This window comes from Rattus rattus, chromosome X (genome assembly GCF_011064425.1).
Source record: "Rattus rattus isolate New Zealand chromosome X, Rrattus_CSIRO_v1, whole genome shotgun sequence".
In the NCBI taxonomy this organism is placed as follows: Eukaryota; Metazoa; Chordata; class Mammalia; order Rodentia; family Muridae; genus Rattus; species Rattus rattus.
Genome location: NC_046172.1, coordinates 6,497,481 through 6,510,567, shown reverse-complemented (window position 1 = coordinate 6,510,567; position 13,087 = coordinate 6,497,481). Strand labels below are relative to the sequence as shown.

Genomic DNA, 13,087 nt, shown 5'->3' with positions numbered 1-13,087 from the left:
ATCAATCAATCTCTCTCTCTCTCTCTCTCTCTCTCTCTCTCTCTCAATGAAATTAAAGAGAATAAATGATGCAATGATGCCCCAAAAAAACCAAAAACATAAGACTAGTAGAAATGACAAAGTAATAAAGGATTTGAAAACAAAATTCAATAAAGACAAATACTGATTAAGACCCAAGCTAGCCTGACATGAACTGAGAGAAAGGATGGTATCAATAGATATGCTAATATGAAGGGGAAATTCCCATGGACTCAACTCTAGACAGAGAACTACAGACCACTAAAAAACACTGAGAGTGGGAGAAGTGCTTGTCCCAGAGGAAAAGCCCCCCACTTGTTCATTCAATATCAAATTGTTGGCTCTAAAAATATAGACATATAAGTAACATTATACAGACTGAGCAGGTTGTAGTGATGCATTTAGATGTGTGTGTTAAAATGTAACAAAAAAAGAGGCCCTGAATGAGATGATTTAGGGGAAGAACAGGGAAAAGGAAAATGATATATTATGATTTCAAAAAATTATTTTTTTAAAAAAGACAATAGAGATTATCAGGGTCTAGAAGGAAGAATTCTGAATTATTAGTAGTTACAGAGCTATAGTTTCAAGTGAAGAAATATTTTGGGGGTTGACAGTGGTGATGGATGTGTTTCTGAAAGACACACATAAAAATGGCTAAAATGAGGGTTGGGAGATGGTTCAGCAGTTAAGAATATTTGCTGCTCTTCGAGAGGACCTAGACTTGGTTTCCAGCACCCAGAGTGGGCAGCTCCAACTGAATATGACTCCAGATTCAGAGAAGGGAATACCTCTTCTGGCTTTTGCACATACCTACATACACATGGTACATATACATACACCCAAACATACAAACACATACACATAAATTTTAAAATCATTAAAAAGATGAAATTTCCAAGTTAAATCAGTAATTATACATAAATAAAAATAAAAGTCAATACTAAAGAAGTTATCCATATAAAAATACTCCTTGAATAAAAATATCCATATTATTTATACTATTATTGTTGGCACAAAGATATAAAACAAAATGTAATCTATCTGCTTACTCTAAACTATTTAAACAGGCAATTTGTTACCTGCTTTACATTTGACTTTTAAAAATTTTTTTCACCTTACTATTAAGTTGATGGTAATGAAAGTTTGTCCTAACAAACACAAATGTCAGTTCAAATTTAGCACATGATAACAAGGTTTAAAACTTACAACAGCATGCAGTAATATACATTATAGTATCCTGGATTAAAATGCATCCATCATCTCTATGTTATAATCCCACCTACCTTTCAGATTTGTTTTGTCTAATACATCCTTCAATTATTTCTTTCACTTCAGGGTCTGTGACTTTATTGAAGCTGGCTGGTTTTATGCCCTGAGAGAAAATGGTTACAAATTAAACAACTGAAAGCACAAATAAACATGACATTTATTAAACTTTTTAACCATAAAATACCAAATTATTCCTTGAGATAATTATACATATAAATTTAACTTAAAAATTTTTAAGCAGAGTCTCACTACATAGCCCTGGCTGGCTTTGAAGTCTTTTATACCCTCAGTTATCAACCTATGGGTCTCAACTCTTTTGGGAGTTGCATATTAGATATCCTGCTTATCAGATATTTAACAAAATTATAGTTATAAAGTAGTAACTAAAATAATTTTATGGTTGGGGGTCACCACAACATGAAGAACTGCATTAATGTCACAGTATTAGGAAGGCTGAGGACCACTACTGTATGTAGACCAAGCTAGCAGAAAACTCATAGAAATTCGCTTGTCTCTGCCTCCCAAGTGCTGAGAATACAGGCTGGGGCCACCATACCCAACATTTAAAATTTCAACATTTTAAAATTACATTTCATGACTTGTTGGGGAGAGAGGATCCTAGCTCCCATGTAGAAGTCAGAGAATAACTTGCAGTAGATAGATAATCAATCACCTTCCTTCATGTATTTCCCAGGGGTTGAACTCATACTGTCAGGCTTCATGGACAGCACCTTTACCAGTTGAGCCATCTTACTCGTCAAAGTTTAACTTTTTAAGACGAATTTTTATCACAACTCCTTAAATAACTGAACATTGTAAGTAACCTAATGCACATTAATAACTGAGGTACATATAGACTAAAATACTATTGTAATTACTGATATGGGGAATTCTCACAATTTAATATGAACTAATAGGGGGGAAAACAAAATGCTGAATATGTGAATGTGTATGTGTGCATGTGTATCATATTCCTAATTAAGAAAACATAATGGGACCTAGAGAGCTAGATGGCTCAGTGGTTAAGAGCACCTGCTGCTCTTCTAGAGGACCCAATTCAATGATCAGAATCCATATTGAGTCACAACATGTTACTCTTGCACACATGTACACAAGATGAATGAAATACATTTTAAAAAGTAAAATGAGGCTGCTTCCCGAGGCCTTGAGGCTGGGCCGAGCCTGTGACTGCCAGTGACCCTCCCAGCCCCCCCAGGCCCTCTGCTAGCTGGGTGGCCCGACAGGCGGCCTGGTCGCCTGAGCTCTTTCTCTGTGGTTCTCGGAAATAAACTTTTAATTTTCTAAAAAAAAAGTGAAATGAAAAAAAGCTTTAAAAAAGCAAATATAGTAACTATTTTTGAATAAGAAAAAGTAGGTTTTCTATGTGCATGATTTGAGGCAGGATCTCACTTATGTGCCAAGGATGTCCTCAATTTCATGATCTTCTGTTTCAAATTCCCAAATAGCTGAGACCACAGGCATGCTTGACCAGGACAAGCAAAATGAATGTGGTTTTAAAAAAAAAAACTCTTGAAGTCCAGCATAATGGCCTATGCCTGCAATTCTGCTACTGGAGAAGTGTAGGCAGAAGGATCAGAAATCCAAGGTCATCCTGGGGTACTCAGAGTCAAAGAAAAGATACCTTAAAAAATAATAAATTCTCAATTTCTAATAGTCTGAATTTAATATATTTCAAAGTCTTTTAAAATGGCTGGAAGCCATAAACAATGTACATGTATGTACAAAGATATAATTGTATATGATAAAGTATAAAAATATATAAATAAATATGTAAAGCCCCTTTTCTATTTTAGCAATAATAATACACTGAAATAATTTCTTCTTAGGCTAATTATTGAGTGCTAGGATTCTAATAAGAAATAAACAAGGGGTTCGGGATTTAGCTCAGTGGTAGAGTGCTTGCCTAGCAAGCGCAAGGCCCTGGGTTCGGTCCCCAGCTCCGGGAAAAAAAAAAAAAAAAAGAAAAAGAAATAAACAAAATCCAGAAAGTTAAAACAACAACAACAACAACAAAGCTGTATCCAGCTTTGTGACTCTAAAGGTGAAAAGTCAAATTAAATAACTCTAACCTAAAGAGAAAAAAAACAAGGAACTTCAAAAAGTCACAAGGTGTACTACTGGAAAAGTGCAGAGGAAAAGTTGGAAAACATACAAAAAAGAAGCCTAACTCTTCACAATCCCAGGAGGACTGATCTCAGACAAAAGGAAAAGCAACTGAAGCTTCCAGAAGGTGGGCCAGGGGTCCTAAAGAAAAGACACTGAAATTCCTACTCTTAGAATACACCCTCCCTGCACCCAAATCCTGTGGGGGAGAGAGCCAAACTCCCAGAAGTGCGGACAATCCTGAGACCACAGGACAGACAGCCACTTATGCCCATATCCCTGGCCCAACAGGAAACTGCATAGTGCCTCTGGATACAGGAATATAGGAGCAGTCAGTGGCAGGAACCTGCTAGTGTCTGCCTGTGCCTGGAACTGAACTGAAACAGTCACACAGCTCCCTGCACCCAAATCCCATGGGGGAGAGAGCTGGACCCTCAGAAGTGTGGACACTCATGAAAAAGAAGAGGTGACAACTGCTTTCTGCCCACATTCCTGACCCAAGAGGAAATCACCTAGTGCCATCTGTGCCCCCTGAGTGCCTACACACCTGAGAACAGAGCCCAGTTCTCCCACCAAAAAAATACTGGATATCCAAACATAACCAGAAAAGCAAAATTTTTATTTAAAATCACATTTTATGATGATGATGATGATGATGGTAGACGTTAAGAAGGACATAAATAACTCCCTTAAAGAAATACAGGACAACACAAGTAAACAAGTAGAAGCTCTTAAAGAGGAAACACAAACATCCCTTAAAGAACTACTGGAAAAAACAACCAAACAGGAGAAGTAAATGAACAAAACCATCCAGGAGTTAAAAACGGAAATAGAATCCATAAAGAAAGCACAAAGGGAGAAAACCCTAGAGATAGAAAACCTAGGGAAAAGATCTAGAGGCAAACATCACCAACAGAATACAAGATAGAAGAGAGAATCTCAGGGGCAGAAGGTACCATAGAAAACATCGAAACAACCATCAAAGATAATGTAAAACTCAAAAGGCTCCTAGCCCAAAACATCCAGGAAATGCAGGACACAATGGGAAGATCAAACCTAAGGATAATAGGTATAGAAGAGAGTGAAGACTCCCAATTTAAAAGGCCAGTAAATGTTTTCAACAAAATCATAGAAGAAAACTTCCCTAAATGAAAGAAAGAGATGCCCATAAACATACAAGAAGCCTACAGAACTCCAAATAGACTGAACCAGAAAAGAAACTCCTCCCATCACATAATAGTCAAAACACCAAATGCACAAAACAAAGAAAGAATATTAAAAGCAGTAAGGGAAAAAGGTCAAGTAACATATAAAGGCAGACCTATCAGAATCACACCAGACTTCTCACCAGAGACTATGAAAGCCAGAAGATACTGGAAAGATGTCACAAAGACCCTAAGAGAACACAAATGCCAGCCCAAGCTACTATATCCCACAAAACTCTCAATTAACATAGATGGAGAAATCAAGATATTCCATGACAAAACCAAATTTACACAATATCTTTCTACAAATCCAGCCTTACAAAGCATAATATATGGAAATCCAACACAAAGAGGGAACTTCCCCATAGAAAAAGTAAGAAAGTAATCGCCAGCAACGAAACCAAAAGAAGAGAGACACACACGATTCTATCTCTAACAACAAAAATAACAGGAAACAACAATCACTATTCCTTAATATCTCTTAACATCAATGAACTCAATTCCCCAATAAAAAGACAGAGAAATTGAAGACGATCTCAGAAGATGGAAAGATCTTCCATGCTCATGGTTTGGCAGGATAAATATAGTAAAAGTGGCTATTTTGCCAAAAGCAATTTACAGATTCAATGCAAGCAATCCCCATCAAAATTCCAACTCAATTCTTCATAGCGTTAGAAAAGGCAATTTGCAAATTCATTTATAATAACAAAAAACCCAAGATAGCGAAAACTATCCTCAACCATAAAAGAACTTCTGGGGGAATCACCATCCCTGATCTCAAGCAGTATTACAGAGCAATAGTGATAAAACCTGTATGGTACTGGTATAGAGACAGGCATATAGATCAATGGAATAGAAATGAAGACCCAGAAATGAACCCACACATCTATGGCCACTTGATCTTTGACAAAGGACCTAAATTCATCCAATGGAAAAAAGATAGCATTTTCAGCAGATCTCTCCTGAGAGATACAGCCAGAACATGTCAAATACAGAGGAAAATGCTAGCAGCAAACCACTGAACAGAGAACAGGACCCCCATTGGAGGAATTAGAGGAGGCATTGAAAGAGCTGAAGGAGCTTGCAACCACATAAGAACAACAATGCCAACCAACCAGAGCTTCTAGGGACTAAACCACTACCCAAAGACTATACATGAACTGACCCTGGGCTCCAACTGTATATGTAGCAGAGGATGGCCTTGTTGGGGCACCAATTAAAGGAGAAGCCCCTGGTCCTGCCAAGGTTGGACCCCAGTGTTGGGTGGATGACAGGAGGGTGGGAAATGGGGGTGGATTGGAAGGGGAACACCCTTATAGAAGAAGGTGAAGGGGATAGGATAGGGGGCTTATATCCAGGAAATCAGGAAAGGGAATAACATCATTTGAAATGTAAATAAAAAATATCCAATAAAAGAAAGGAAAAAAAAGAATAAGTCCACAGACTTCCCAAGTCTCAGAACCAATTCAGAGGAGACAGTGACTCCTTTAGTGGATAGGACAATTGTGAGGACTTCCATGCCTGTCAAACTGACTTGGAGGGCAGGAGTTGGGCTTCATATTTGTGGGGGAAGGGTGCAGTTACTAGCAGACTTCATCAACTGAGAACAACCCCAGAATCTGATAGCCTTAAGCATTAGGTCAGAAGGCAGATCAACCTCCACTGCCGTCTAGCTGCTACTCACTTCTATAGATTTAAAAACCTCAGAGCCTCCAGTGGAATACTTGAAATTCATGGCCTCATCCCGCCACAAGGATGACTAATATTTAAAAAGCTTGGAAAGTATAAAGATAAGTCTTTCGCCTATACAGATTTTGACAGCTAAACATCACAAATAGTATATCTAAAATATATGAAAAACTCCAAAAACTAAACACTATGAAAAAGATCTTTAAACTAAAAAGGCTGCCATATGATCTGAATAAACAGTCCTCAAAAGTAGAAAGAAAGAGAAACTGAAGCTATGGCTCCACTGTTGAGAGCATTTGCTGTTCTCCACGGGGCATGGGTTCAATTCTCATCACTCACACAGTGACTTACAACCATCTGTAACTCCAGTTCCAGGGGAATTGATGCTCTCTTCTCATCTCCAAAGCTACCTGGTATGCATAAGGCACACAGACAGTACAGATAGGCAGAACACTCATACATATAAAAGAAAGTAAGTCTCAAAAATTAAAATGGAAGTACAAATGACCAATATTTGCTTGAAAAAAAGTTCAGTATCTTCACTGATCAGAGAAATACAAATTATTTAAACTGGCCCAAGGTTGTGTTTTATCCTAACTAGAATGACTATCCAAAAAGAACATGAAAGGAACTAAAGAGATGAGTCAACTAAAGAGTGTATACTATTCTTGCAGAGAACTAAAGTTCAGTTCCCAGCACCGATGCTGAATGCAGTTCACAACTACCTATAACTCAAGCTCCAAGGGATACAATTTCTTCTTCTGGCCTCTTCAGGAACTTGCACTCATTTGCATAAAACTACATAGACATATACAAATAATAAAAAGTAATAAAAATAAAAGCCGGAGAGAGAGTCCAGAAGTTAAAAGAACTCACAGTTTTTTCATAAAATGCAAGTTTGATATAGAGTCCAGAACTCAAAGGACTCTATATCAACATACCACAGAAGTAACTGTACATCTTTGTTTACTGCCACACATTCACAATGGATACAATAGCAAAATTTCAGTCTAGATGTTCATCAACAGATGAATGAATAAAGAAAATGTGGTACACACATATATAATGAAACTTTTGGCAGCCCTAATTTTCAAGAGACTGGATATAAATGGAAACCATCATGTTAAACAAAATAATTCAAGCTTCGTAAGACAAACGCCACATGGGTTTGCTAATATGTGGAACCTAGATTTAGTAAGATTATGTATGTGTATATATGTATTTATATGTGTGTGTATTTATAGGTGACAAAATTAGAAAGGGGATCATGAGATATGAAGAGATCTTTTTTAAAAATGGAGAGAGTAACAAATAGTACCTTTGTGAGTTCAAGGGGAGTCTGGTCTACATAGAGAGTTCCATGATAGACAAGGCTACACAGTGAGATGAGACCTTGTCTCAAAATAAGCAAACACATGTACTAAGAAAACAGAAAAGGAATAATTGGTAGAATAAAGAAAAAGTCTGAAGAGGGCAGAGAGAAATGGGAAAAGACCAAGAATAAAGGAAAAACTCATGAGAATGAAGTTTACTGGTATATATGTAAACTAAGTCATGATGAAACCCATTATATCATACTGTAATCTTTAAAAAAAGAAAATTGGGAACATCAACATGGACAGAGAACAGGTTTAAAATTCTCTGAGAAACTATAATCAGTTAATGGTTGCTGGGGGATGGGGAAATCATATTTCTCAGTGGTGCAGCCAGTATAAAATTGCCCTTACTCAAATAAATAACATTCCACTCATGGTTATACAAGAAACCCAAGTTAAATGCAGTGTGGTACAAAAGAAAAAGACACGAAAGTAGGGGGAAATTCAGGAATGGGTTTAGTCTGCAGTAAAAGGGGATACGAGAGAATAATTGGGTTTATAAGATCAAAATATATTAATATATGTATAATACTATGAAAGAATATAGGTATAAAATTATAAATGAACAAATAAAATTTTAGAAGAGAAGAAATACAAATGCCTAACAAATACATGAGCTATAAAAGTAGAAGGGGGAATATTGGGAGAAGAAAGGTACAGTGATGAAATCTAGAAATGGGGGGAGAGTGGGAGAGGAGGAGAAGGAAATCAACCAAAATGAAGTATGCATGAGAATGTCATAAAGGAACTTATTCCTTTGTAAGTTAATTTTAAAATAAAACAAGATGAAAATAAAACAATGGACAATTTTCTAAAGTTAGCCATAGACTAAGACATCTCTCAACCCTTATCAGAGTAACTTGTTTGCAGTAGATGATGATCAACACAGAGATCCACAACTGGGCCATGTGTAGAGTATAAGAGACTGTGGAATGTTCAGCCCTAAATGGGACCTCTATACCACAGTCCCTCCTCACGAGTCTCAAGGATCCTTGACCAAGAGGAGACAGAAGAGCCAAAGGCATTGGATGACTACAAGGAAACCGTATTTTCTAGGCACAGCAAGAAAGCTAAACATAAAAGTCCACAGTGGTTGTGACAGCATGCATAAGAAGATCTGTGCAAGCCTAAGCCAGATCAAATCTCAGCAACGAAGAAGGGAGTTGGACATAAAGTTTCACCCCTACACAAGGAGCTACTGGAAATTCTTAGCAGCTCATAGGTGGGTCAGTTTTCTCTAACACTGTAATAAATCAAACATGCTTCAGTGGACACATCCAAGAATATTCAGGAAGCACAAATAGGCCTTAGGGTCAGGGCAGACATGACACTGATGAATGGCCACAAAATTGGATGAGAAAGGAAAGGAGGATAGATCCAAGAAGAGTTGGGGGAGGGAAAGTGAATATGATCAAAATACACTGCACAATAGTCTCAAAGAACTAATTAAGACTATGCAAACAAAAGAAATGAAAACAAACGCTGGCAAATATGTGGAAAATGTGGAAACCTTATTGATTGCTAGCAGGAATGTAATGTATTGCAACCATTATGGAAATCAAGAGTGGAGGCTACTCAAAAACAAAAAATAAAACTACCATATGACTGAACCATAACACTCCAGGGTATATATCCAAGGAACTCTTCAGTCAGCATACCTCAGAGTTTATTTACTACTATGTTTATTAATACACAATCCACAACAGCTAATAAATGAACCAGTCTCAATGTCTCTCCAGAAATATCTATATAATGAAAATATGATACAAATATACAACAGAATTATATTCAGCTGTAAATAATAATGAAATCACAGCATTTGCAAAAGAAAATGTATAAAACTGGAAATTATTATATTTCACAAAATAAGCCAGAATGCAAGATTTCTACTATACTTGGGATGTTAATGTCTGTGTGTATGTGTTGTATATGAGGGTGAGGGGTGAGAATAAAGGAGGGATGCTGAAAAGGAGGAGAGCATGGGGAATAATAGAATACATGTGGTATAAAAGCAGAAAAAGAAATATTAGTAGGAGTAGAAGACCAGCAAGATATAGGCAGGAGAGATTGGAGAGGTAGTGAGACAGAAGAATAAGAACAAATAAAAATGATACATGTGGTGAAAAATGCCAAGAAGGTAACCATTACTTTATATGCACACTTTAAAATTAAAAAGCCATACATATGGTGTAGACAATTTGTATTTTCCTATAATACGCATGTTATTTACCTAAATCTGCTTATTTTATATTTTACTACCTTTTGTTTATACGTTTTAGGCTTTTGAAAAATAATTCAAGTATCGTTGCAGTCATTAAACAGAAATTTGCAAATCAAGCTGGAAATAGAATAATTGCCATGGATTTAGACAATCTAAAATCTGCTTCTACACCCATCATACTAGCTTATAGAATACAGAATCTAAAAGTCTTTTTAGCATATACCACAAATATCTAGCAGGACTAGATTAATTTAGATCCAAAATTCAAACTTTGAGAGACTCCAGCTGCATATGTAGCAGAGGATGGCCTTGTTGGGCACCAGTGGGGGAGAAGCCCTTGGTCCTATGAAGGCGGGACCCCCCCCACACTGTAGGGGACTGTCAGGGCGGGGAGGCAGGAAGGGGTGGATGGCTGGGGAGGGGGAACACCCTCATAGAAGAAGAGGGACAGGGAGGGGAAAGGGGGTTTATAGACGGGAAACCAGGAAATGTAAATAAAATTTAAAATGTAAATAAAAAATCCAATAAAAAAGAAAAATTTTTTTAAAAAGCTTTGAGAGAGATAGAAATATAAATTTTGATAGGTTATTTTTATACATCAATATAAAATAATAGTCATTCAAAATTACAATTATATTAGGAGTATAGATCAATGGTAGAACACTTGTATAGCAATAAAGATATATTGTGCATAGCACTTGAGAGGCTAAGGTAGAATGCTCATGAGTTCAAGGCTACCCTCAGCAACTTAGTGAGAGCCTATTAATGTTATTCTATTAATACAAAATGTCCTTTTTGATATTCCTACTGAACTCTCCCTGATTCCCTGGGTAATTTATACCTGTGTAAGTAAAAATATTTATAGAACTAAAACTTACAAAGCAAGCACACAGTGCTGATATTATTATTAGGCTCAATTGTTTAAGGTCCTGAGTTCAATTCACAGCAACCACATGGTGGTTCACAACCATCTGTACTAGGACCTGATGCCCTCTTCTGTTTTGTCTGAATACAGCTACAGTGTACTCATATACATAAAATAACTAATTTTTTAAAAAACAAATAAACAAATAAATCAAGCACAAAATGCTTTTCTATTTGGAGCTCTTTACACTAAAGACACAAGATAAAGAACATTGTAGCTCTTTTTCTGAGCTCTTTTCAGAAGCTGAGAAGGAATTAGGAATTGTAACTTTATGAGTATAAGTTGTAATTAAACAGTAGGAATAAGATCTGAAATATCTATAGCATGATGACTACAGTCAATCATGTACAATATATTATAAAGTAGCTTAAAAAGTAAATTTTAAGTGTCTCAGCACAAAAAAGTAAACTACCTCAATTTTATATATCATATTGTGTCCTATAAATGTATACAATTGTCATTTGTCTAATTTAAATAATTTTAAAGTATTAAAGATGCTTATTATTATTATTAGCTTCCTGAAACACTAGCAGTGTCTTTCATGGTCTATATGTAGCCACTCAGCCATATATGAAGTAGTCCACCCTAGACAATGAAAACATTCCAATTCTACCTTGTATCTATCCCCTGTTATAGTCCTATGTGTAGGCATAATGTTTTTGTACACCATGTGTAAAGTTTACCCTTGTATTATACAAATGCTGATTTCTCTGCCCTCTTATCCTGTTTCAATAGGGACAGGGCATTGTGATGCTTATACCAAGAATCCCCTGTCTCAGGTTTGTATAAACAACTCTTACCATTTATTCTGTCTTGTAAATAAATGCTGATCGCCCAATGGCTGGGCAGAATAGACAATAGTATGGGCCATCCACCAACCAAAGGAAGGTGAGGGAGAGAGGGAGATTCAAAAAAGCTGGCAAGATGGAGGATTTGAAACTTTGTAGAAGGGGTACAGAGAGATCATGGAAACATACCTGAAGCCCAAAGAGCCAGATCAATAATAATATGCAAGTTCCATGGAATGGAGCTGGGAGGAGGCACCAAGCCCTAACTCTACAAAATGGCACTCAACTTAGAGCAATTAGAACCCAAGGTCACAACCTTAAAAGGCCTGGGTAAAAACCAGGTAGCAGGGTTGGGTGGTGGGGATGGGGGGTGTCAGGTTAGCCAGAAGAGAAAGAAAGATGAAAAGAAAGAAAGAAAGAAAAGAAAGAAAGAAAGAAAGAAAAGAAAGAAAAGAAAGAAAGAGGAAGGGAAGGGGAAAAGAAAGAAAAGAAAGAAAGAAAGAAAAGAAAGAAAGAAAGAAAGGAAAGAAGGAAGGAAGGAAGGAAGAAAGGAAGGAAGAAAAGGAGGAAAGAAAAGGAAGAAAGAAAACAGATCAAAGTAAAAAAGTCAAAACTTCCCAAAACAGCACAAGAGAAGTGGCTACTAGCCATGGAGCAGGAATCTGCAGAGAGATACTATGGAAAGTGACTTTTTAAAGATGCCCCTAGTGAATTTAAAGAGAACACAGAAGTTGGGGCTTCTCCCAAGGGCAAATCACAGAGGCAGTGGAGTGGGAGGAACCAGCTCCCATTTACTTTTTACTCTGTAGCTTTTCAGGCCACTGCCTGGGGCATATGTTGCAGACCTTCTGAGGTACCACAAGGCCATCTGAACGGCTGACTCTCATGCAAAAGCCTTGCAAAAAAAAAAAACCCTAACAGAACTGTTCTCTCAAGCCAAAAGTCTCCCTAAGATGCACAGAGCCAATTTTACTAGACCCAACTAAAGGGGCTCCTCCTGGTCAGACACTTGTTGAACAAAGGAGCCAACGCTTTTAACCCTACAACTTCCTGGAATGGGTGAGGAATTGGGATCTGGTAGTGTATTCGAAGTTACAGGTAAAAGGCAGAAACACGCCTCTTCTCTGTGTGCTGAAAGATGGGGGTGAAACTGCTGATAGCACAGAAGCAGAAGTCAAACTCAAAGAACAGACCTCCAAACAGGTAAAATTGTTTAAAAATTATAGTTTTATGTTAAAAATAAAAGGAACTAAATATAAAACATCACAGTTAGATATAAATACATTGAAATGATAAAACACATAAAGATGAAAACCCAGTAAAGACCATTTAACCTCTATGTAATACTATTCTAAATGATTCAAGGGAGATGGAGGATATGGAGGAAATTAAAACATGGCCATTTAAAAGTTACTACAATATTAAGTTTCATTCTTATTCTAATAAGCTTGGTGTCAGGCTACCAGGAC

At 36.9% G+C, this 13,087-nt stretch overlaps 1 protein-coding gene across 1 annotated transcript in view; it reads right to left on the bottom strand.

Moving 5' to 3' along the window:
• LOC116888960 (serine/threonine-protein kinase WNK3) overlaps nt 1-13,087 on the bottom strand; it is a 100,969-nt gene that overhangs the window by 32,200 nt on the left and 55,682 nt on the right. The window contains exon 6 of the mRNA XM_032890188.1: nt 1,305-1,393. Coding sequence (XP_032746079.1) covers nt 1,305-1,393 — 89 coding nt within the window. The remainder of the gene's footprint in view (nt 1-1,304; nt 1,394-13,087) is intronic.